General features: G+C 36.4%; 1 protein-coding gene across 8 annotated transcripts in view; it reads left to right on the plus strand.

The window, feature by feature from the left end:
• Positions 1–26,900, plus strand: part of ELF1 (E74 like ETS transcription factor 1) — a 104,109-nt gene that overhangs the window by 30,205 nt on the left and 47,004 nt on the right. For 4 of the 8 annotated variants that reach the window (XM_036831307.1, XM_036831306.1, XM_036831311.1 and 1 more), the window contains exon 2: positions 21,335–21,633. The exons of 1 other annotated variant lie outside the window; for it this stretch is intronic. In XM_036831307.1, coding sequence (XP_036687202.1) covers positions 21,562–21,633 — 72 coding nt within the window. In that variant the 5' untranslated portion in view covers positions 21,335–21,561. Of the gene's footprint in view, positions 1–4,882; positions 4,902–20,462; positions 20,779–21,334; positions 21,634–26,900 lie in introns of those variants that run through there. 3 more of the 8 variants (XM_036831310.1, XM_036831308.1, XM_036831309.1) reach the window with 3 other exon arrangements.

Raw genomic sequence — 26,900 nt, forward strand, 5'->3', positions numbered from 1 at the left:
AAAAATAAATACCAGTCATATATTTCAGTTTCTTATTATGTGGAGAAGACTGAGGTGGGGCTTCAGGGAGAAGGGAAGAAAAAAAAAAGCATAGAAGCAAAGGAAGGCCAGTACGACTTATTAGGCAGTCCCCTTCCCATCCCACCCCTTTCCTTTTATAAGGTTGAATATGAGTTTAAAGTGAGTCATCAGAATTGAACTTAGAATTACCAATTTGAAGAACTTAGCGTTAAAAAAGACTGAAGATCATCCAACTGCCTCACTTTTATAGTTGAAGAAGCAGTGGCTCAAAGAGGTCTTGTGACTTGCTCAGGGTTATGTAGTGCTTCATGGCAGGCCTTCTAGCCTGGAGCTGCTCATGCTAGCCCACACCAACAAGTGATGCTTTGTTTGAAATGGTCTGTATTTCCTCAAGAGTAAATAAAACCTTAATTAAGTTGCTTGGTGATCATTTTGGTCATAAGGTATGACCAAATGAATTAACTAATGATTTTGAAACTGTGTTCAAACTAGTTTCCTTTTTCATCAGAGAGAGGATGAGAATTTCTACAACAGTTTTTTTTCACTACTATTAGAATTTTTTCATAGTTGAAGCATTAGTGACATTGCATGTTTAAGATGGGCCTAGGGGAGATGGAAATACAAGGACTTGGGAATTTACGTTGAACTTCCAGATACAAAGACAGGTTTATTTCCACTTTAATTTTACCTCATATTCTTTTGGGAGGGCATATACTGTTTAGTATGATACCTTGTTCTATTAAAGTGTGTGTGTTAAACTTTGCATATGTTTACAAAAATCTGGAGGTCTCTAAACTCTAACATAAGTACAATCTTGACTTTAACCTTCCTGTAACTAATAATCTCATTCCATTTGTTGTACCCTACTCTTCTTCTTTGAAAGTTTACTTTACATACCAGGCACTTGATTCTTAGAATCTTCTGGGGAATACAAACTCTTTGTCTATTCACTTTTTGATGTGTTTTATTATGGTGGTTGAAATTTACTTTAGATCTGCCTTTCTTTAGGTCTGAAATTTGGATTTTTAAAATGCTTTGCATATGACTGTTGAATCTTCTAAATTTCCAAGTCCCCTAACCTAATTCAGTGTCAGATTCTCCACAGTGTGGTCGTCATTGTCCTAAGCAACGAACAGGGCACAGAAGGCTAGAAGACCTGGGCTCTCGTCTCACAAACTTAGATTCTTACTGGGAAAACGTAGGTGAAATAAGTAAAGAATGGAACCAAACCACTGAGTTGTTAAATTTCGGTTCAGACTGTTTGCCTAGAGGTGAAAGGTGACTGAGGCTTAAAATAGGCAGGAAAGTCTATGAGTCTTTAGGAATTATGAGTATTGAAGAATGAATAGCATTTGTGTAGGTTAAGGAGAGTGTCTTCAATAAGAATAAGAATATAAGCTCTTAGCGAGCAGAGATGTTTTATTCTATTTCTTCATCTTTTTCAACCTTTGACAGAGTATCAAGCACAAGTGTATAGGCCGGTGTTATTTGCTGCACTAAACCCTTGGCTGCTCAGTTGGGCAGGTCCTGTTAAAGTTAGTGGTAGCAAATCTTTAAAGGGCATGTGGCCTTCAACTTAATCTCTGATGCCTACACATTGTAACCAAAGAAGTAATTAACACCTGCCTGGTAGTATACTACCTTTAAAGTAGTAATTTTTGACCTTTGGTGTAACAGAGAATCACCTGGCTTCAACTTAGAGATTTTGGTTCCTTAGGCCCCGGGGTTTGACTTATCCATCTGCAATTTTAATAAGTACTCTAGATGACTGTGATGCACGGGCTGCCACACTTTCTTGGAGAGTTTGCAGGCTTAAGAGCTGTGAAGAGTGATTAATGAGTTACTTAGCATTTTAATATCTGAATTTTTAAGGAACAATGGTATTTTGAAGCCCACGGCCTCTAGTAAGTAAGAAAAGTCACTAGAACTTATTTAGCCTCGTCTCCCTACCCTGGTTATTCCCTCCTCTGTTCCAGTTTTTTGCTGTGGTATATTTTTCAACTTTGTGGCTCTCCCTGTTTCCTTTTCTCTAATTCTACTTTTTCTCCTCCGGCTCCCCATTCACTACCATCTTGACCACAATATATAATTAAACTAATTATTTTTGTTTTTCAGGTATAATTAGCCTCTTCTTTATCTCTCAGCGAACCATCACACTCTCTCCAATGTTAGTTTTTTTTTTAGTCCCCTTTGGTGCTTCATGGTATCTCTCCATTCTGTTTTTCTTGGGTTAGAGCAAAAACAGCCCCTTCCTGATTTAGGGTAGCATTATAGTCTTAGAAAACCCTTCTCTCCTGGGAAATACACTATTAGTGTTTGTAATTGTTTGAGTCTGGGAGGGAGTAACTTTTTTTTACCGTATGAGTTTCTTTGGACATTTAACTGCATAGTTGATTGCATATTTGTAGGCTTTGCATTACATTACATCTCGTCTAATGGGACATAGGTGTTCACAGACTCTCATAGAAATGGGAAGAAGAGTCCCATGAGTTGAATGGTCTGAATATAATTTTGCTACCATCAGTTGGCCAGAATATTTTGCTCCTTTGCTTAGGAGCTGCTTCATATAAATGGTAGGAATTAAATTAGTAATATCATTGAGTCAACCTAAATGATTAGGGCAGTTTTCAACTGTCTGAGCAATCTTTCTCCCATTAGTAGAAGAGGAACTCCTAAAGAGAAAGTTATTTGTCACCTCTGTCTTTGTGTCTTGTCAGACGATCTGTATACTAGAGTAAAAGTGGCTATTGAGCTATACTACAAATGTGTAGGCACCCCACCCTTTTTGAAGAAAATAACTCCTGGGCTGTTTGCTTTGTTGGTAGAGGGGATAAATTATGCAGCTGAGCTTTGGCTGAACAAATTTCTGTGCAGAAACGTTTTGATTTCCTTCTCTTCCAGTAAATAAGTATCTGAATTAATATTGTCCTCATCATCAGAAAACTGTTACTAAACTTCTCTTTTCACTTTCATTCTCTTACCGCTGTAGGAATTCAGAGCTCTTCTTTCATTTGCCTTTTAATGCTGAGTAGCAGGGTATCAGCTCTTTTTTTTTTTTTTTTAATTAGTTGTAAATCTTATTTTATTTATTTATTTATTTATTTATTTATTTATTTATTTATTTATTTCTGTGTTGGGTCTTCGTTTCTGTGCGAGGGCTTTCTCTAGTTGCGGCAAGTGGGGGCCACTCTTCATCACGGTGTGCGGGCCTCTCACTATCGCGGCCTCTGGTTGCGGAGCACAGGCTCCAGACGTGCAGGCTCAGCAATTGTGGCTCACGGGCCTAGTTGCTCTGCGGCATGTGGGATCCTCCCAGACCAGGGCTCGAACCCGTGTCCCCTGCATTGGCAGGCAGATTCTCAACCACTGCACCACCAGGGAAGCCCTCAGCTCTTTTTTATCTCCATGTTTTGTAACTTGAGATTGGTTGCCAGCATCAAAACAAACCAAAAAAAAAGCACAACAGTAAACAATATGAATGCCTTCTGGAGTTTTTATGAAGATTGATTTAATAATTTTTATATTAAAAAGCTATCAAAATGATGCACATTTTTAAAAATCTAATAAAAAGCCTTTAGTGAAAAGCAGCCTCTCTACCCCTTCCCACTCTCAGTCCTGCTGCCTAAAGGCAACCACTTATACAAGTTTTTGGTTTTTTGGTTTTTCAAATTTGTATTTTCTTGGATCTATCCTTTTCCAGTCTTCTACCCCATGGAATAGAAGTTCTTCAAGGTAGCAGGAACCAGTGTGACTGTACATGATGTAAAGTCATGTAAAGTTCATTTTCTATGTGATAGATGCTCAGTAATACAGTGGTCATTGTATTTGTGCAGAGTTGTATGGTACAGTTTTGCAAATCTAAATTAAAGAAAATTGGTTATTTTCTGTGTTTTAGAAAACAGCCCTGTAAACAGTGAAACTAGAAAATTTTACAATAAAACTATAAAAATGAGGTGTTGATTTAATAACTGTTAGTTTATGTGCATCTTATTTTTTATACCAAAATACTAAATGGAAGCTGAGTATTGTAATGGAGCAATTCATTATCCTTTTTTCTTTAAAACTGAAATGTGCATGTAGGGGAGCGTATAAAACATATACAGTTTAAATGTAATTACATAGTGTTTACCCATGTCACAACAGAAATAGAGCATGTTTATTAAGATAGAAATCCCCCAGCAGGACTTTCCTGGTGGTCCAGTGGTTAAGACTCCCTGCTCCCAATGCAACTGGCCCAGGTTCGATCCCTGGTCGGGGAACTAGATCCCTCAGACCTCAACTAAAGATCCCGCATGCGGCAACGAAGATCCCGAGTGCCACAACTAAGACCCAGCGCAGCCAAAGAAAGAAAGAAAGAAAGAAATATTTAAAAAGAAAAAAAGAAATCCCCCACTCCGCCCATGTTTGTTTCTCCTTAAAAATAACTATTATCCTGATTTTTGTGATAAGCTTTTCTTTATAGTTTTACCCCTGTGAACTTTATTTAAATGGATCACACCATATATATTCTATAGTGACTTGCTTCTTTCATTTAACTCTATGAGCTTTATCTTACTTAATTTTAATTGCAGTGTAGTATTGCATTGTCTGTATCGGAATGTATTTATTCTTTCTTGTTGATGGCAGTAGATTGTTTCCAGTTTGGGAACACTCTTGCACATAATTCTTGGAGCATACGTGCAAGAGCATATGTGAAGAGTTTACAAAGAGTATGGAGAGAATGAATATTTAAGATACTTTAGAGTTTTTCATTATCTTTCCTAGGAACAGATGCCTGCTATTGATGCCTTCCTACCCATTCAGCATCTTACTATGGTGTTTTGCCCTGGGGACTAAAATCTTCCAGGACCCTAAACAAATGGGCAGTTGATGCCTTTAGAGTAAGTTGCAAACATTAGTATATTTGACCACTAAACACTAAGCAGTTTAGCATGCCTGTCATTTATTAACTAGAGTTTAATTAGTTCAAACATAATTTTGAATAAAAAACAAATTTTGATAGAATAGATACATTATAATCCCTATTATGTACATAAAAACAATATTATTATGGATATGTATGAAATAAAGGTATAAAAATATAGACAGTTGGGGCAACATCAATTTTAGAATAGTCGGAGGAGGTTGGTGAGGGATATATAGAAGGCTTTAACTATATTTGACTTTTTTATTCTTAAGAATCTGAAACAAAGTATGGAAAAGTGTTAATGTAATGTGAAGCCGGGTGATGGGTATGTCAATGTATTCTTTCTTTGGTTGAACTATTTCATAGTAAATTGTGCTATATAAGGGGTAGTTTATTTTTGCCCCACATTTATACATAACTGAGAAATAATGTTTAATTTGATGAGGAGTAGAAGTTGATTTAAAAAAAAAAAAGTGAATAAACTCTACCTCAGTTAAAAAAAAATCACCATTTCAGTGAAGGAGATTAGGTAGATTCAGAATTAAGTTATAATAAGACCGTGTATCTGTCCCACATAACTAACAAGATGGCTCTAGGCATACTTCTTTTTTAAATTTATTTTATTTATTTATTTTTGTTTTTGGCTGCGTTGGCTCTTCATTGCTGCGCGCAGGCTTTCTCTAGTTGCGGCGAGCGAGGGCTACTCTTCTCTGCAGTGCGCAGACTTCTCATTGCGTGGCTTCTCTTGTGGCGGAGCATGGGCTCTAGGCGCGCAGGCTCAGTAGTTGTGGCGCACAGGCTTAGTTGCTCCATGGCATGTGGAATCTTCCCGGACCAGGGCTCAAACCCACGTCCCCTGAATTGGCAGGCAGATTCTTAACCACTGTGCCCCCAGGGAAGTCCTCTAGGCATACTTCTGATGAGTAAATGATAATTTCCAGTTGAGATCCATTGGAGCTATAGTTTGTTAGAAATACTTTAGTCTTTAGAATCATCACATTCAAATATTTTTCAAAAACACATTGTAGAACAAAGATTCATAAAACATAATTGATATAGTATTAATTGACACTGATAAACTTTTAAGTAGCTAAAACCCCAAATTAGACTTTTACATCTAACCAGATTTATTGCCATAATTAGTGTTTCATCTTGCTTCCTGATATGGGTGTCATCTTGTTTCCTTAAAATCCTTACTATAATGATAGTAATTCCTGCATCTTTAGTGACTTTTTTTGTTATAAACTTGATATGGAATCTTTATATAAGATTTCCAAAATTTAATAATGTAAATGTGGGAATTGCTATAAAAAGGGAAACATAGGTCTTAATCCAGTGTTTTGCTTTTGCAGTCATCCCTTGGCTCTCGTTTTTGAGCTCTTTTTCACAGTGTCCGTGTAAGTAGTGGCAGGGACAAAGAGGAAAAAATGGAAGTAGAAATGATAGGATTTTATAGTTGGAAGGGTTCTTAAAAGTCATGCAATTCAGGGGTCTCCTGGATTTTTTTTTTATTATTATATTCCTTTTCATCCTATATAATTTATTGATTTCATTCAACAATTATTTATTGTCTGTTAGGGAGAATTCTTGATGCTGGAGAATACAGCAGCCAGAGATTTTCTTATGGCAATTTAGAACATATCCATGCTGATGGAAGCAATGCCATATTTTGTGTTTTTGGCCGCACTGTGTGGCATGTGGAATCTTAGTTTCCGGATCAGGGATTGAACCCGTGCCCCCTGCGTTGGAAGTGCAGAATCTTAACCACTGGACTGCCAGGGAAGTCCCCAATGCTGTGTTGGTGGCAGTGTGTAGCCTGCACCTTTTAGGCAAGTTAGAAGAGGTTAGACCGCCAAGCTTCTTGTTTAGTTCTCTACACATGGCATTCCTAAGGTGGGCTATAGCCTTTGTTCTGCAGAAGGTCAGAACACTTTGTGAGAGGCATCACTGAAGATGGGCTGCTTTTTGCATCTTAGATATTTCTGTTTGTTATAATGGAAGCCTAATAATCATGATTTATCTTTCTTTGGTAATAATATTTTTCTAAGCACTGAGTCCTAGCGAATGTTTAAAATTCCTTTCCAAGTAACCTTTGTGTTTATTTAGAATTTTATGTCTTAAAGAAGCTTGTTAAAGTATGCTGGAAGAATATATACAGTATTATACTATTTATATAAGGTTAAATATATATCACACAAAACACATATTAAAGCATAAAGAAAAAGAATGTGAAGATTTTAGATTTAAATTAGAATAATCAGAATTAATGTTATATGTGTTTTAGTTTGAGAGACAGTTCATATTTAGAAACAGAAGATTTGTGTAAGTTATTTGTTTATTCAGAACGTTTTATGGCATGAACTGTTAAGCTGGGTGTTATATTTGATCCTTTCGTCTTTGGATCAGAGACAAATATGTGGGCTGTTATAGGATCATTTATAACCTGTTAGTCTTCCGAATAAACTGAAAGGAAGGTGCACTGTTCGTCTGCACTTGGAAGAATAGAACAGCTGCTCACCATGGTTAGCGTATTTGATTGTTGAGAAGTGGTAGACGCCAGGTATCTCTGCAGATGTCCTGAGACTTTTCTGACCATTTTCGGGTGGTTTGACCCAAGCATCAGAGCCAGAGGCTGTGGGAAGGGAGCTAACGTGTAAGGAAATGGACAATTCCCTTAAGGTTCAGGGAGCATTTATTCCCTAGATACTGGGGACAGTTGAGGGTAATACATTTACAAGTAAGAGCAGAAATATACTAAAGATATGCTAGGAAGGCACTAGTAACTCTTACACTGTTGAAAAGAATGAACTAGATATATTCATTGAAAAATACTGAATAAAAATGAAATTGTTTTCCAAGATACTCATTTAAGAAATGTTACTTGCTTTAGGAACATGGTGCCATGCTTAAAGCTGATTATCACATGTATATTAAATTCTCTTTAGGAAAGAAAGACCATAAGATGAGCTTACTTGCAGTAAAATATTGAGTCATTGTGGACATTGACCTAGAGACAAATAGCACTATAGTCTGGTGAAATTGTAGTTGTGGTAGCTTATAGCTTAGGTAAGAATTGACCAATGGAGAAGGTGGCTGTATTGTGCCCAAGTTTTTATGGAATATGACGCATATGAGTGATGAATTGAGGTGATTCTTAGGAATTATTAGTTGGGAAGGCAGCTAGGCATGATGAAAAGTGAGCATCTCTGTGTTAGTTGTAATTAATTGCAAGCTTGCTTAAAATGACTTAAAACAGTAATAAGTATTCACCTGTTGGGAATGGAGTTCTGTTTGCTTTGTGTATAGTTGGTGAACATATGTGAATAAATAATGTGAGCCATGTTTTGGATATACTGAGAAGAGAGCAAGGGAGTGGAGATAGTTTGATTGGGGGTGAACACAAATTGTAATCTGGAAGAAGTGCTCACAAGAAGCCATGGTAAAAATGACCAGAGATCAAAGAGGCAAGGTGTCTGTCCTGCTGTTTTGAGTCAGTTGTTCAAAGTTTGTTTTGTTTTTTGTTTTGTTTTTGGTGGTAGTTATCTTTTTTGAGAGGTGAAGGCAGGGTGGGGAGAGCGTCTTCTGTCTAGGTGGTCACATGCTATTTATCTAACCAGTTGGGTAAAACAGTTTGGGGGCTGTTCTGTTGTTCAGAGACTTGATTTTTTTACTCACTCATTGTGGTTTTCAAGTCTTAATTTGTAAGGTACTTACTCCTAAGAATACATCTTAAGAAATCTATTAATAACGAGTCTTCATGTGTGTAATGAACTTAGATCCCAACCTTAGAATACCTTTTTAATTGTTCTGTTTTCATAAACACTCTTTACCAATTCTATCTTATGCTTCTGACACCAGGCTTTGATACCTTTTCACATAAACTATGGGACTATTTATAAAACAAGACATAAAGATGTAGCAGAGAAGGCAGGAAATACTTGACGTTTGTATGCCATATCTTGTTCTCTGCTTCCTGTCAGTTAAACCACGATGAGAGGAACAGAGACACAGATGTACAATTGCTGCTCTAATTAGGGAGACCCATTAGGGAGACCAGTTAGGTATAAAGCTTGTTTCATTAAACTTTTGTCACTTGTTGATTCTAGGCATGTTGTAGGCTTGTTTTGTATTATATGGGTTGTAGGGATCACAATTAGATGTTTGATATAGAAAATATAAAATGTGTTTACTTTTGTGAAATTTTTATAGGTCATAAAAGACTGGCATTCAAATTTGTGTCTATGGTATACATGCAATATGAAATGATAAGCTAATATGTTGGTCTCAAAATTTTGACAAGCATTAATTTATTTTTGTATTTTGGTCTATCAGTATTCTTTAAAACTTTTAGAGCACTTTATGGATTACAAAGTAAAATCTTACTAGGTACAACTTTAAGATGATGAAAGGAAGGCCACAGAGGTTGACTTATCCAAGAAAATAAAGTTGGTAAATGGCAGGACTAGGATTTGGATACAGGTCTTCTGATGCTAAATCTTGTGTCCTTTTAGGAAAAGGTTTGTTTTCATTAAATTACTATCTTACCTATTATTCAGTGATTTAACCTTTTAGGTTTACCTTAGCTTCTTCTATCTGGAATGTCCCCCCAGCAAATAATTACTGAATAATATGGGAGAATAAGCTTTGTAGCCACTTCTGCTACATCTTTTGTCTTAGCTGAAAGACTGATTGCCCATAGTGTCTTAGCTGATAGACTGATTGCCCATAGTGTCATAGTGTTTCTTTCCTGTCCTTCTCCCTTACCCACTGGTGTCTGGGAAATAGGTCCATAGTGAGCACTTGTGAAATAAATAAAAGAATGTAGATAGTACTGATATGATTTCTGAAGGCCATCTTAGTATATAGGAAAAGATAATACAGGGAGAATTTTCTCTTCTTCCTTGAAGTGTTTATATTTGTGAAGGGAATGCTTTAAAAAAGTTCCAATAAACTTTTTAGTTGTTGTTAAATTTCAATTAACTCAAAGTCAAATTAAAAATTAAAGTGAAATAGAGGCCCTGAGGTTTGCCTGGAAGAAGTCAGCCATTGGATTTAGCTGTATCTATTTTCACCTCAAATTTTCCCTTCCCCTCTCCTTATGTGCCTACAGATTGTCTGAAAGGTAAGAAATTCTCCCACAACTCTTACTGTCCACTTCGAGTGGGAGAGGTCGCATATTCTGTGTCTAGTTGCCAGGGATTGAGAGGTGGCTGGGAGTTAGACATGGGAGGAGAGGGGCAGAGTTTCTGTTCATGGGTTGTAAGATAACTGTATTGCCTGACAATCTCACATTTTTAAAGCAGAATATTTTGAGGGGGAACATCAAGATCACTAGATTAGAAGCCCTTCGAAGGCAGAAGTTTTGGTCTGTTTTGTTCTGTGCTGTATTCCTGCCACCTAGAACAGAGTCTGACATGTTGTAGGTACTCAGTGGAGTGTGTGAATGGATGAGTGAGCGTGAGCTGAAGTCAGACGTGCTCAAACTCTCTCTGAGCATCTTGAGTATTCCTTTGGCAAATATTTATCATGGGCCGTCTATGTAAGCTGTGGGAGTATGGTGGTGACCATGACAAAGTCCTTTTGCCCTTATTTGGTTGGTTCTGTCAATGCATGGTTATTACTGATATGAAGATTAAATGACAGATGTAGCAACATACTGTAGCATAAGGCCTGGCACATGTAAATAGTAGCTGTTATTTTCTTCTTATTATTTCTAATTTGTTATCATCTCTTTCTTAAATTCGTTGAGGATAAGTGTCATGGTTTTTTTGTATCTGTGGAAAAACATCAGTAGTTGTAGAGATGTTTAAGAATTACATAAAGTAGTATATGTGTCCTGCTTTATAAATTGTAAAAGCACTTATTAGACACTAAGATATTACCAACAAATGATAATGTAAATGGACCTTTTATGCTATTGTACAATTTCTGGATGTGTCTTCATGTTAAAGTATTTTAAAAAATCTAATAAGTGCCTGTTATATCTACTAAAGCAACTTTGAATTCTTGAACTCCCAAAGAGTAAGGCAAAGCCATAAAGCAGAAAATACCTCTAACAAAGAGCAAGTTTAACGCAGCTAGACGTTTTTACAGGAGTGTCTGTCTTTTAAACATCACCCTGGAAGGAAGTAAAGATTCCTTGAAAGTTGGTGATAGAAGTCTCTATTAAGTGACTAAGAAACTTTCATCTGTCATGGATATCATATCCTTCTTCACTAACTGAATCAGCATCATCTTTTCAAAATATTTAATACTAAATGGCAATATACAATCATCCATAGATGCAGTGAGTTCATATATTTCAAAGTTTCACTGGTATCCAAATGGATGTAGGACAGTTTTGATGTTCAATTGAATAACTTGTAAGAAAGGTTATATTGTAATAAGTCATATCTTTTTGAAAATTTTATTTTCCTGTTTCTCCCTTCTTCCAATCCTTAGGCAGAGAACAAAAAGTTGAAGTAAACTAGTGGTTTTTGTTTGTTTTAAATAATTTCCCCACACCCTGGGTAGTTTAAAAACCATTGTTGAGAATCTCTATTACAAGTAATTAATGAAGAATTTAAGGAGGACAGTATACACATCAGTGGCTAGAAGTTATCAGTGTAGCAGTCAAGCTATGGAATGTTTGTTTAAACTGTCCTCATCATTTTTAGATGGTAGTTACCAGATCCCACTTGCACTGGGCTTTGTAATCTTGGGACCACACTCTGTTGTTGCAACCGGATATGAAAACCTCCAGGAACTTTCCACTTCTTCTTTCCAAATCAAGCCTAAATTCCACTGCCTGACTTTCAAGACCCTCCATAATTGGTTTTGCTTTGCTTATTTAACCACATTTTCTACTAGTTCCCATTGTCAACTCTTAGCTCTGGTCAGGCTGTTAACTATCTCCGAACTTACTTTGGTTGGTTTTGATTCTCTTTATTCTTCTGTGTCTCAGCCTTCTCTCTCTCTCTCTCTCTCTCTCTCTCTCTCTCACACACACACACACACACGTGCGCACACACATGCACATATGTACACATGTATGCACGCATAAGCAAACATGCACATACACACACTATACTGTCTTTCCCTTTCCCTGTGGTCTCTCCACATCCTACGTCACTTTAAGGTTGAGTTTAAGTCCTTTATTGTCTAAAGTGTTTCCTTGATCCATTTGACCATCCCCTCTTCTGAAATGCTGCAGTATTGATCAGCTTTATTAGCGTTTAATTAAATGCTAACTTTTGGTGTTCAGTTTTTTTCTCTCTTGGTCTTGTTTCCTGAACTAGATTGTAAGCTTCACAGGAACAAGCCCATGCAGTATCTCTTTGTCTTTCCCACAGTGCTGGGCTTAGGGGAGGTTCACTAAATATTCAACAATTTTTTTTTACCACCAAGTCAATCAGTAGACCATGGTTTCTTCCGAAAATGGATGTTGTGGAAGGCCTAAAAATTGAACTGTTCTGTATTATAAATCTTTTTTTTTTTTTTGCCACACCATGCGGCTTGTGGGATCTTAGTTCCCCGACCAGGGATCAAACCCGTGCCCTCGGCAGCAAAAGCGCGGAGTCCTAACCACTGGACTGCCAGGAATTCCCTGTATTATAAATCTTTATATTACTTGTGAATGATATTTAAAGTTTGCTTCAACTTAAGATATGTACAATGGGAAAATATAAAGTTACATGTGTAATTTATACTAAGCCCATGCCCTTCCACTTTCTCATCTCTCATCTTGTGGTTTTACTGCTTCTAGTTTTTTTTGGTGTCATTGAGTTTAGCATCTTAGGTGAGAGCCAGGTAGTTACGAGGATGATTGTAGGAAGAATCCCATTTTAAGGATCTTGCCGTGGAGCGCCAGAATCGTTTGATTATATCCAAACTTATTTAAACTACATTTCTATTATTTAAAGAAGAAAAGGTGTATGCTATGAAATTGGGGATATTCTCACACATAGTGAGCAGGAATTTTTGTGCACAAGGATCTTTGAGTCCATCAAACTTGTTGGTGACTTGGGAAAAGGTGAAAATGCTTTGCATCTCTAGAGTTTATATCCTGAAGTCTGGTCCCACTGTGACTTGGAAGAGGCCCCTAAAATGCCACAGGTATAAAAGGTTATGATCACCAAAGAAGATGTGGAGAGATCTGGATTGAGCCTATCATTCAGCACAGATGAAGCCTGGGAAAGGGTAGTACATACAGGGCTGGGGGGAATTGGGGCAGGGCCGACTTTGGCTTCTTTAATTCGGGGGTGGGGTAAGGGGGCCATGAGAGACTATAAAATGCGGAAATGCTGGTGTACCTATTTTTGAGATGGGAGTGAAGAGTAGTAAAAAAATTGTGACCGAGGTGTCGTTTGAAACTTGGTCCGTGGACTATTCCCAGTCGCTCTTCTGGTGCAGGGGATCAGATACCCTGTTTTTACAAATCTGACTGGCTGCATTTTTCTCATACCTTTTGGGGCATCATGAAGAGCCACTTCAGCCCTGTTAATGAATTTGAAGTTTTTCTTACAGGCAGTGGAAGCCACTGATTAGTTTTTTTAAAATTAATTATTTATTTATTTATTTTGGGCAGTGTTGGGTCTTTGTTGCTGCACGCGGGCTTTCTCTAGTTGTGGTACACGGGGGCTACTCTTTGTTGCAGTGCGTGGGCTTCTTGTTGTGGTGGCTTCTCTTGTTGCGGAGCATGGGCTCTAGGCGCACGGGCTTCAGTAGTTGCGGCACGCGGGCTCAGTAGTTATGGCTTGCGAGCTCTAGAGCACAGGCTCAGTAGTTGTGGCACACAGGCTTAGTTGCTCTGCAGCATGTGGGATCTTCCCAGACCAGGGCTCGAGCCTGTGTTCTTAACCACTGCGTCACCAGGGAAGTCCCTTTTTTTTTTTTCGATTGAACTATAGTTGATTTACAGTATTGCGTTGGTTAGTTTTAAGTAGAGAAGTAAGTTGATCATATTTTCATTTTTGGTTAATTACTCCTATTGCAGGGTGAAGAACCACAAGGGGAGCTAGAGTAAAGGTAGTAAGGACCCATCAATTGAACACATAGAGCTGCTATCACCTAATAATACAATCTGTGGCCATTAAGCTTTTTATGTAACCTTTGATTTTGTTTTCACCTGATGGTGTGTCTCTTCCTAAGAGTGAAACTTCTCCTGACAGAGTAACAGTCTCTTCTAGAAGAGTATTTTGCAGTGTGGGAGTTAGAGATGGCAGGAGCCCTGTCCTGTAGCAAAATCTCCTGTGGGACTTCACAGCAACATCCCTGGCTTTTCCCCTTCACTTTGGGCCAGAATGAAACGCTGTTATTGATGGGAATCTGCCGTATTCTCAGATGAGGGAACCATTGCACTAGAGCGTATCTTTTCTCTGATGATAATATTAAACAGGGGAATAAACAACCACAGAAATGAAACAGTTTTCTTGTGAGCTGATTCTTGTTTGTTACAGAAAGAAAAATTTTAACTGCCTGATCAGGTCTTGCTGATAAACACATTTCAGCATATTTGTGTTCCCGACCTAGGTGTGTTTTTGTCAGAGTTTAGACTTTGCGTGCTGGAGGGAAGAAAGTTCCTTCAGTCAGTTTATTTGCATAATAAAAACACCAATAAATAACATTTTTGACAATTATCACTTTCAGCCATTTGGAGAAAGTAAAATTTTTTTTTCGTGACCAAGGTTAAAAGACTATCTGATTACTGTTGGGTATTTCTCTTTGGTTTTAAATTCTCTTGTTTTCAGAACATGTTCAGGAAAAGGGTTAATCTTGAGACCACAGGTATGAACAGGTCTAGGTATGTGATATGGTTTTGCAAGGTGCTACAAATGCTGCCTGAGTGTAATGTGACACCAGGTAGGCCCAAGTGGCCAATGGTGGGAAGTGGAGAACAATGTGAAAGAACCGGCCTTTCAGGTCTGGGGAGTGAGTAATTGCAGCCTGTCCTCTGAGTACTGGAACTGTTCTGGGGTGTCAGCAAAAAGGCCAAGCATAGAGAAGTCAGCCTGTTCCCTTGATCATATTGACTTTGTGGGTTTTTTGTTGTTGTTGTTGTTGCTTTTTCACTTTAACATGGTTGAAGCTAAGGTGAGCTTATTCAGGTTTCCAAGGCCTGCTTTGGCTTTGCATATATCACCAGAATACAAAAAACATCAATTTGTGTTTCATTCACATGGAAATAAAAATATACTTTTGAAAAAGATCTAAGTACTTCACTTCCCGGCCTCCCCCTCAGTTTCAATGAAAGATGCCTAAAGCAGCGGAGCTACTTAAGAGATACAGATGGTTATATATATGGTACTTATATGATTCCAAGAACATACTTTTAAACTTTTTCTACATTTTCTTGAATTCCTTGAATATTTGAAATGAGTTAAAGGTGGTAGTATAGAAACATTTTCTTTTTGAATTAAGAGAACCCTGAACGCAGTAGGGAATGATTTGCTCCTCTGTGACATTTACTTGTATTTTTTCCTCTTCTATTTTGTGTATAGAGTACATGATTTAGAGAGTGCTATGCAGTGAGATTTATTTTACAATTAGTGTCTTTTTTTGTTTGTTTGTTTCCTTATTCAGTAGAAACTGTGAGACTACCCTTGTTGGGGGAGGTTAAAGTCTGGTTACTTAACTGTAACTACATTTTGGTGTGTTTATTATTTTTTTCTTATCTACAAGTTTTTAGTGTGATAGCAATATTGTATTCAAAGAACTAGCAAGAAAAATGTCAATGAAATTTATTTTAAAGTATTTTAATGAGTTATTGTGGTAGCTTTATAAAAAGGCTTACTGATGTTCACTTTTTTAGGCTGAGTGAAGGTAAAGCAAGATAGTATGATATGATAGAACTTGGAAACGAACAACAATAGTAAAATTTTAAGATTTAAAACAGTCATAGAAAAATCTAGAAACTCCTCTTTTTCAGTTATTCCACATAAAAATGTGACTGAAAATGATTTACCAGGTAGCAAATGTGTGTAAGGGATTTCTTATTTGTCCAGATATTCTACTAATGAAAAATACTAATGAAGTTCTATTAATGTAGAGAATTGGGCTGGGAATTGGGGAAAAGTAGAGAATTGTTGCTTTCTTTGTCATTAACTGTCTGTGTGACCTTGGACAAGTCAGACTGCGCTAGGCCCAAATTCTCTAACTGTTCAACAAATGAATCGTCCTAGGTAATCCTTACATCTTTTTTAGTTCTAAAAGTGCGTGATTCCACACTTTTCAGATTGAGAATGGGCAGACCCTTGGAAGATTGTATAGAATTTATCTTGATACCACTGATTTATTATTTTCATTTCTGCTGGGAGCTAATATAAAGCATTCTACCATACTAGGATACAGCTGGAAAGGCCTAGCTATGGTCTGTTACGGAAGAATTGCAGTCATTACAGTTTATGGATTTATTGCTTGCTTCTCATTTCTAACTTGAATAGCTTCTTTTCTCTCACGTTTCTTACTCTATTTTCTTTAATTTTTATTGTATTTCTTCTAGTTTCATGGTTTTTCCAATATACTTCCTGTTCTTACGATGGGTATATCTGTATGCTGAAAAGGGTGGTTTATCAGGTTGCCACTTCATGTAAAAATACTTTCCGTTCAGGTACTTGGCATCTGCGGTTACTAAGTAGTTCCAGTTATTTAGATACTCCCCGCCTTATAAATACACACACACACACAGTCTGAATACTTTATTAGAGATAGTCATTCAAATTAAAGGTAGTCTTTCAACCACCCATTGCTCTAAGCTGGTGTATTTTGCCTTCTTTGGGCCAGAACTGTCTAATCCAAAAACTTATTCCTCTTTTGTTTGATTGGTTCCCTTTGTCAGTTTTCATATTGAGCATAATGAGTTGGTAGCCTAATAACTTCCAAAGGTTGGCAGTGATTTTTTAAAAATATCATTATGAATTAATGGGTTTATAGACCCTTGTGTTTAAAGCCCTTTTGAAGGGAACTTAAATTTGCATTCAGTTAGGGATTAGAAAGCAAGTGTGAAAAGTATTAAAAACTGATTTTGACTATCATATGTTTATAATACCTGAAATCTTTTATAATAAGTTATATAACAATTAACCATTTGAGTTGGTTGTAGTAGAAAGTAACGTGTCTGAGGATTTTGTATTTACAATCAGTAAATTTATTTTGTTTGGATTAGGGGCATAATGGAACTCTGTGTTAAGGGAGGCTTGCCAGACAGGGTATGATCCTAACCTTGAAGCAACTGGATTTATCAAACAGGTGCCACATTTTTAGGCACTGGAGTAGAATTATACTTTTGTTGATAATGGGGCTATAGTGTTCTTTGTGGAGTCTAGCAAATAGCTGTGGTAAAGGAGACTCCCAGGGAGTATGGAAATGAGACTTAAGGAATAATTTGTTATCTGGCAAGCATGTGTTACATATCTCTTGCACTGTACATAGATTATAATGAAGCTAATGTTTATTGAGTAAAATTTATATGCCAAGCATTCTGCACATACATTCGCATCTCATCTTCACAGAAACTCTAGATTTTGGGGTTGTTATGCCCATTTTACAGAATGAGAAAACTGTGGCTTATACCTATTTTGCAGGAAGAAGAGACTGACACTGAGTAAGTAACTTGTCCAAAGTCACAGTGCAGAAGATTCAAACCCAAGTGGTCTGATTACAGAGCCTGTGCTCCTAACCGTTTTGCTTGAGCTACTACTTTACCTTAAATTTGAAGCTTAGTTTGGCAATAAGCGGTGAGGACCTCATTGATGAGACATTCCTTTGGCATGTCTCCTTGAAGAATAAGAATATGGTCCTTACCGAGTTGAAAGATATTGACAGCCAGCTTGGGGAGTTTTTATTATTTGGTGGATTCCCAACTGGATGACTGCACAGAACTGTGCAAGTAAGTTAACTGTCTGTGTCTGTGTGTTGAATGAATAGTTTTCACTTTTTACTTGTTATTTTATAAAGACTAAGTGACACTTTGAAAATGAAATATGTTTGGGAGCTATTAATACAGCAAAGTGTTCCTGAATATAATACATATAGCTAACGGTTAGTAAATTCAACCAATTTTTAAATTTCCTAAAGACCTTATAATTTTGTTAGAGTAGAAAAAAGGCCTCTGCTTTACCCTGAGTACCCATGTTTTTTCCACACTAGAGCAGATTTGAGGAGTAAAATGATAAGTTTAGTTTTGGACATGTTTTAGATACGTTGACTCTGAGGGCCACTGACATGGACTTATCCAGTAGGCAGTTTCGTGAGTGGATTTGGACATTAGGAGCTGAACTAGAGAAGGAAATTTGTTTTTTCTAATTTGATATATGTATTTACTTAGAAACCTGGGTTCTAGGGAATTCCCTAGCATGGAAGTTCAGTGGTTAAGACTCCGTGCTTCCACTGCAGGGGACACGATTTCCATCCCTGGCCGGGGAACTAAGATCCCGCAAGCTGTGCGGTGCGGCCTAAATAAATAAATAATAAGAAAAAACATTAAAAAGAAAAAGAAACCTGTGTTCTGAACTATTACAGCATAAAGGATTTGGGTAGATTTAGAGGCTGTGTATTGTAGTCATGGACACAGAGTCCTGATTTAGGAGATGAAGATTCTAGTTGTAATTCTGTTAATGCTTTCGGATTGTGAGACCTTGGACACAGGACTCAGTTTACTCATGAAAAATTGAATCATTGATCTAGGTGTCCAGTCTAATCTCTTGCTGAAAAAATTTTAATACACTGAGGCTGTGTTATTTAAGTTCCTCTAATACGTATGGGTGGTACCTCTGGATCAGGAATTAGAAAAATTCTTCCCAAGAACCACCTTGGTGCCGTAGGCTGTATAACTACTCAGAGAAGAGGAAGAGCAGTGGGATAGAGTGAAAGAAGACAGAGGGTCAGAGGCCTATTGAAGCCAATAAAATAATGCAGGAGCTTTCCTTTACTTACACGTTTTCAGTTTATGAACTTCTGTATAGAAATGAACAGAATAAAGGTATCTCTTCCTATCCTAACAAAGACTGAGTGATCATGGGCTGTCATTTCAGTTTTGGTTGATTACTGTTGGTTCCTAGTGTGTACTGTAAGATATAGGTATGTTGATTGCTTGTCCTTATTTTTGAGACTAAAAAAAACATTTGGTAAAGAACAGTAGCACTGTGGAGGTGCTAGTAAGAAAAGGTTTGTGACTGCAATGGGAAAGAAAGTGAAACTTTACACAGATGTGTTCACATTGGTCATTGGGACAGTGCCACCTTTGTATTTATGAATAAATGGATTTTGGAATAGTCTTTTGGAATCTAACCTTTTACAGAGAGACTTTTCTATCAGGAAACATCCCTTGATTCTGGTTATACTTTCTTACTGTGGTTCTTTAAGTTTAGAATAACGATTTCTGTATTATCAAAAGTATTACAGTAATTCTTTCAAAGAACATATATAGAGTGTAAATATCTGTGATAGTTTTTCAAAACAATATCTGTCATTAATGTTATCCTTTTTATTATTAGTATTATATTATTATCATTAATCCTTTTTATTATTATTACCAAACCGCACAGGTTTGGTAGGTACAGAAGAAACTTTAGACAATGGTTATTTACCCAGAGAAGTTTTGCTCTAATTATTGTGGTGCCTGGTACATAGCTTTGCAAATAATAGACACTGAAACATGTACTCAATTGAATTAGGGGGACATAATTTTCAAGTGTGAGACAGTGTACAGTTAGTGCTAATTTGGTGGTAGGGGCAGTAAGTGCTGTATTTTTGAAGGCCCATGTAGGTCAAGGCATAGAGGTCAGGAGGCTCTGTGAAAGAAATGGGACTTGAGCATTGAAGGATAGAGAAGATGCGAATGGGAACTGAGAAGTGGGAGGGGAATTCCAGGAACGGGGGCTAGTAGAAGTTGAAAACAGAGGTAAGAATGAATGTAGTTTGTGTGGAGGACCTAAGAAGGAAAGCCTAGTACAGAAGAATTGGGTGAGAGTTTAAAGGAAAATATTGTATGTATGTTTTATGTTTCTATGTCTGTCTGATGAATTTTGGTCAAAGTACTTTCCCCCGCACCAGACATGGTGCAGTACTCAAAAACTACCTAAATAGTAGTGCTAAAAATACTTTCCCAGTGTTGGAGTTGAAGTCTTTATTAAAAGAGATGGAGTGGGTGTGGGAAACTGCTGGGTTAGAATTTAGTGAGTAGAAATATTGAATTGAATTGAATTCTTAACTCTTTTTTTTTTGATTTCCTGTTAGGGAAACCACAGTCATCCATGATGACCCCTAGAGTTTGCAATATGTAGGAAATTGGCTTTACCGAAATTAGGAAAATGAGTATGTGATTTAGCTAGCACTTACTGGCTGGATTTAAGTTTTCAGGGAAACTGATTCACGAGATCAGCTTCATTCCTGAACTTGTCTCTTTAAAATTAAAATTGTAAATACTGTTTCAAAGAACTAGATGTTACTTAATGTGATTATTTTCATGTTTTGTCTTTTCATGTCGTATTTATGGCCATAACCGTATGAAGCAATATTTAATAAAATTGTGATAAACTTTTAATTTCCTTTTACTTTTGTTAGTAGTGGTAACTTTAAAAAAAAATGTTAAATATGCAAACATCTTTGGCAGGCACTCTTTAAAGCTTTTCTCCCTCTGCTGTGAAATTGTTTTCACTCTTAAGTTGCGTTTCTGTTTTTCTATTGTAAAGTGCACTTCTTTGCATGTTCTAATTTGCCATGACGTGGTCAAGTGCTGTTTCCTTCCTGTTGCTTGCAAGCCTGTGCTAGAGATAAGGATACATTTCAGTGCATTAAAAAAGAAGCCACCGAAGACAGGCTTAAGCATGGTAAAGCATTCTACTTATCAGAAACCTTTTTAAAGAACAGAAAGAGTGAGCTTTATTTCTGCTTATTTTTAAAAGCTCTTAAAATAGTACTATTAAACTTTAAATGTATTAGACAGATTTTAAATCCTTATATATATTAGGCCTAACAAGGATACTGTGTGAATGTTTCTATTAAGGCAAAAATATATGTTATGAAATTACTCATGGAGTAGGAATTCCTATGTGTGTGGTTTGCTAGGTTAGTAGAAAGAAGGAAATTGTTTATATATCCTTTATTGCAATTACAAAAACCTAGTTATGGCTGGGTGGATTTTTTTTTTTTTTTAATAAATAGTACTTTGTAGTTTAATGGGGGTTGGGGGGGGGAGAATGGCTTCATTTTCAGTAATGAGAGGTGATCTTATCTTAGCAGGAATGAAATCTTAAAAGAAAATATATGTCCTGTTTTTAAAAAAAAAAACAACAACCCTGTATTCACGAGTCATGTTGGTTTTGTTTAAAAACATTAACAAAAAAATGCTTTGGAGACATTGCTGTCTGTATTAACTGTTATATTCAAAATAGTATGATTGCTTTCTCATAACTAACTTATGTTTTTCAGGTCAAGAAGTTCTAGAGAAGAAAAATTTCAGAAAAATTGCCTCAATTTAAGTAAAATCCCAGTGAACCAAGAAAATTTGAAGCACCTTCCCTAAAGAAAACCTGGTATACAGTAACTTCACAGACTTAGCTTGGGTTATTTACACAAATTGGTCACTGGACTCTGCTGCCTGGTACTTGAACCTGTTTGGAATTTTACTCATGTGGATCTAAGGGGAATGCTTTATTATGGCTGCTGTTGTCCAACAGAACGACCTAGTATTTGAATTTGCTAGTAACGTCATGGAGGATGAACAACAGGTATGAATGAGACTCAGAGAAAATTGGATTTTAATAAATTTATTATTTTGCTTTTTCTATTTGTCTCAAAATTATTTCCTTTAAAAGACAGTAGGAGAAACTTTATTAATGTAAAATTTAGATATTAAAAATGTGGAGGTAATGTGATTTTATGTGTTAAGTACTAGTTAATTCATTAAGAAAGAATCTTATCCTTAGCTTTGATGTGGTAACAGGGATATAATACTTTTGGGGTTAGCTTGTTTTTCTGTAAAATGAGACTTAACAGGAAATACCTTAAGTAATTATTTCAGAGTACTTTGAAAAGTTCTAGATGACATACTGACAAGACATGTAAATTTTTTCTTAGGACTGGTGATTGTAATAGTTGCTTGCAATTACACAGTTTTAATATATGTGGTTAATTAAGATTTATAATCCTGGACTATTCCTTCAAGGGGATGGAAAGATGTTAGCAGTCTCATTATCAGACATCATTTCAGTCCAAAGCATGTGACTCTGAGGAAGTTACTTCTCTAGATCCTGATTTCCTCATCTGCTGAATGAAGGGATTGAACTGAAGAATTTCTAAACTGGCTTTCCTTTATTGAATTTATACAAGATGTGTAAATTACTATTTCTAGAGTGTAAGAAAGATCCAAGAGATAATGAGAAAAGGACTGAGTTAATTCTGGTCTCCCCCCTCCCCACTAGAGTTCTGGGACTTTATAACTTACTTCATTTTGAACAGGTTATTTGGGAATGTAAGACGTGATGTGAGAGAAATCATATGTTAGAAAGATTCATTGTACTGGGAAAAATATTTTGAGGGCTAGTAGACTTAAAATAATGTCTAATAAAGTTGATTTAAATATTGAAATAAGCCTAATCCTAAATATCTAACTTTAATAGGCCAATTATAATGTATCATGCTTTTATTCTAGGTGATTCTTACTTTTGGCAGGGTATTGTAATTTCTTAGTTCTTTGTATTGTACTGTTGAGTGAAGAGACAGAAAAAAACATTTATAAATAAACCTACAAACGGTGAGAATTTCGATTAAGGTGCTGTAAAATCAAGGTGAGCTTTGGCTAGGGAGGAAAAAAGTGTGAGGGAGAAGATTGCATCCCAATTAAAAATAGTTTATGGATTTAATCTAGGGACAATAGAAAAGACATTTTAGAAGGAGAAAGTGTTTTGAATTTGTTTTAAAACAGTATGTTTCTGTATACGTTAAGGTTTGAAAACTGTGTGTTTACTGTGCAGCCCTCGAAGATGAAAGATGTGGTGAGGTTTGTTCTTGGGATGTGGCCACAGGGGACGGCTTTGACACTCTTTAACCATAAGAAATACGTTTTACATCATGGTGCAGCATTCATACATGTGTCTATATAGCCTTAGAAAAAGTTTTCCCAGACAGTACCTACCCTTACCATCTATGATGTACTTAGTTTAACTTGGAGAGGTTGTTAACGACTTTGGATAGGGAGATGTACTCATACCTTAACATCAGAATGCACGTGTATATTTTTTCTTATTTATTTATTTATTTATCTATCTACCTATTTACTTATAAAAAGTTATTTATCTTTTATCTAACAAAATATATTAGTTTTTTCAGATATTATTATAAGGACTTAACAAATGTGAAACATGGGGCAAATACTATCATCCCTATTTTACAATGAGGAAATTGAGAGAATAGATAGGTTGAGTAACTTACCCGAAGTCATACATACAGTTGGTAAATAGTGGAGCTACAGCTTGAACCCAAGCAGTTTGACTCTCACTAATGATGTTGAATACTCTTGCCGTGATGTATGCTGATTGTACTGTATTATAATCAGTTGGCCAGGTTTAGGGTTTTTCCATCTGTGGCCATGAGCACAGCAGACTTAACTTGATGCTTGCAGGGGTAGATCCAGTAGTGTCAGATTTATTAGCATCTTATCTATTAAGTAGATGTAGCTCTACTTTGTTTTTTTGTTTCCTTAAATTTGTTTTTGGTATAAAAGTCATAGCATGCCAATTATAAAACAAGTCATCTAATAGAAAAAGAAAGTAAATAGTGAGAGTCTCTTTTCACTTACTGTCCCTAATCCTGTTCTCCCCAGAAGATACCAGTATTGACTATTTGATGTGTAAGTTTTTGGACAAAGGCCTAAACAAAAGAACAATATACATACATACCAACCTATATACACAGGTTGTTTTTAAGATACAGATGAAAGAATGTAATATCTTTTTTGTGACTTATTTTCACTTAATGTATTATAAATATTTGTGTGTTTGTATGCTGGCTCTGCATCATTTATTTTTCCACATGGTGGATGGATTATAATTTATTTTACCAGTATTTGATCATGGACAGTTGGCTATTCCCACTAGATTGCTAATATATTATAAATGAATATCCTTGTTTGGGAGGCAATAGACCTATAATGGTTAAGAGCTCAGATATTGGAGTCAGAGCACCTGGATTTGAATCTTTGCTCCACTACTTATTATCTCTGTGACCTTGGGCAAGTTACTTAACCTCCCTGTGTCTTAGTTTCCTTATCTGCAAAACATGGTTCATAATAACAGACTTGATATTGTAGTTAGGGTTGTGAAAATTAAATGTGTTGATGTATATAAAGTTCTTAGAACTATGCCTGGCACATAGTAATATTTACTGAGCACTGTCATTTTATTACTTCACACGCATGCGCATGAAGTGTGTAGTGTATCTTTGTACACTTGTGTGACTATTTCTGTAGTAAATTTTTAAAAGTAGAATTACTGAGTTTACTAAGAGTATATTAAAAAAACTGTATCAGTTTCTACTACCACTAACAGTATATTTCCCAAACCATCACTAACAGAAATCCTTTTTTTCTTTTTGTTCAGTCTTTGGGTGAAAAAAATTCCATTTAAAAAAATTACATTTTACCATTTAATTTGCATTTTCTTGACTACTAGTATTGAGGTTGTGGGATTGTTCCATTAGCTTTATTTATTGTTGATTTGAATTTTGTTTGAATTAATAATATCCTTTTGCCTGGTAGGAGTTCTTTATATATTATGAATTTACATCAGTGTCATTGTCTTTAATTCATTGTACAGTTAATGGTTAACTCTCTTTTTGTGATATGTGATGCAGATATTTTGTCCCAATCTGGTACTGTCTTTTAACAATATGATATCTTGTGCCCTATAGAAATTTTAAATATTTATGTCATAAAATTTACCAGTTTTTTTGGTGATTTTCGTTTAGGAAAGCTTTTCTTACCCCTAAAACTATTAAATATTCTCTTATATTTTCTTCTAGTATATTTTATAGGTTTAACTCCTTAGTCCATATGAAATCTACTTTTTAAAAAAAATTATTTTATTTTATTTATTTTTGGTTGTGTTGGGTCTTCATTGCTGTGTGTGGGCTTTCTCTAGTTGCGGCGAGCGGGGGCTCCTCTTCGTTGCGGTGCGCAGGCTTCTCACTGCAGTGACTTTTCTTGTTGCGGAGCACAGGCTCTAGGCACGCGGGCTTCAGTAGTTGTGGCTCGCGGGCTCTAGAGCACAGGCTCAGTAGTTGTGGAGTATGGGCTTAGTTGTTCCGCGGCATGTAGGATCTTCCCGGACCAGGGCTCGAACCCGTGTCCCCTGCATTGGCAGGCGGATTCTTAACCACTGCACCACCAGGGAAGCCCTGAAATCTACTTTTGTAGGTTGTGTGGTATAGGGATCTGATGACTCTCCTCTCCCACAAATGGGGATATTGGCCCTTCACCATTTATTGTTTTATGATTTCCACACTTAGACTGCTGCCTCTGTTGTATACTAAATTACCATATGTATAGACTTTAGTTTTGAATTTGCCCTAGTGTATTTTATTCCATTTACCTGTTTTGTGTTGTGCCAATCTCACATTGCTTTCATTAGTATCACTTCATAGATTTGATATCTGATAAAGATATTCTTCCCCCCCCAAAATTGGGATAGAGTTTTGAATGAATTTTAGAACTGACTTGTTAAGTTACATAACTCTGTTGGGATTTTGACTTTTCAAAGTTAAGAAGTATTTGTATCTTTAAAATAAGTTGTTCTGTTTTATGATCCTATATTGGTTTAATTGGTTGGTCTTTATAAAATCACTATTTGAAGGTACCAGATTAGAATGTATTTCCTGTTTTTAGTTATGGTCTGTGGTTATTAATGTAGTCCTCTAAAGAAACCGACACCATTAATGTGTGGTTGCCACCACCTTGATCATTTTCCCTTATATCAATTCCTACTCTTTTCAGAATTGCTTGGAAGAACTTTGGGCAGGGTTGAGGAAAGGGGTGTTGGAAAAGAAATATCAATATTGTTGGTGCTGACAAGCCATTTAGATGTCTGTTCTTGCTATCCATTCCAAACTGGGCCTATTTGTAGGTGAGAGTGAGGTACTTCTGTGGGAGGGCAACACTGTCACTATTGAATTACAGGATACTTTTATTTGAAAGTGCCTTGGTTTGACCTTATTGAACAGGTATGTTTGCCTGGTGAATGTATGAGAATAAAAAGAAAGCTGAAGGTTGTGGACCTAAGTTTCTAAAGAGAAGGAAACTTGACTATATGCTCAAATATTCCAGAAGCTAATTGAGTAAAAAACAGCTGTTAGTTTAATGCTTTTTATAATTTTGATATATTGTTATACTATATGTTTTTTCAGTTGTTGGTTCTAAAAGTAGAACTTAGCAAATCATAGTTATTTGTGCTTAACAGACTTAGCTCACTAGGGAGAACCTTGGTGACATGCTAGGGAAAGTAAAACAAATATTTTTATAGAATCCCGTCCCAATGTAAGAAAGTGGTCTTATGACTTTCGTTCTTAGGGTGTAAATTGGCTCACTCTGCTGATTCCTAGAAGCTAAAGTGTAAACTGCTGTCTTTTCACCAAGCTGCCCGTTAATTCTCATTCAGTGTTTGCCAATCACTACCCAGTGTAACAGAGGTCAGCACAGGGTGCTGTGGATACAGAGAAAGGAACCTTTGACGGCGCTGCAACTTTGGGAAAGCTTCACCATGGAAATTACATTTGCACTGGACCTTGAAGGAAGATCCAGTTTATCTGACAGATGAAGAAGAAGTGTTTCAGAACAGTGGACTGTACCAGAACTTTTGATGCATTTCTCTTGACTGTATAATCAAACTAAACACCTTAACTTACGGTTAGAAGCTTTTCATAGTGACTGTTTCATGCTCTTTTCTTTCTTGTACTACATTAGTTTTGCCAGCCTACTGTATGATTTTCCCAAATGGTTTTCTGC

Source organism: Balaenoptera musculus, chromosome 18 (assembly GCF_009873245.2).
Source record: "Balaenoptera musculus isolate JJ_BM4_2016_0621 chromosome 18, mBalMus1.pri.v3, whole genome shotgun sequence".
In the NCBI taxonomy this organism is placed as follows: Eukaryota; Metazoa; Chordata; class Mammalia; order Artiodactyla; family Balaenopteridae; genus Balaenoptera; species Balaenoptera musculus.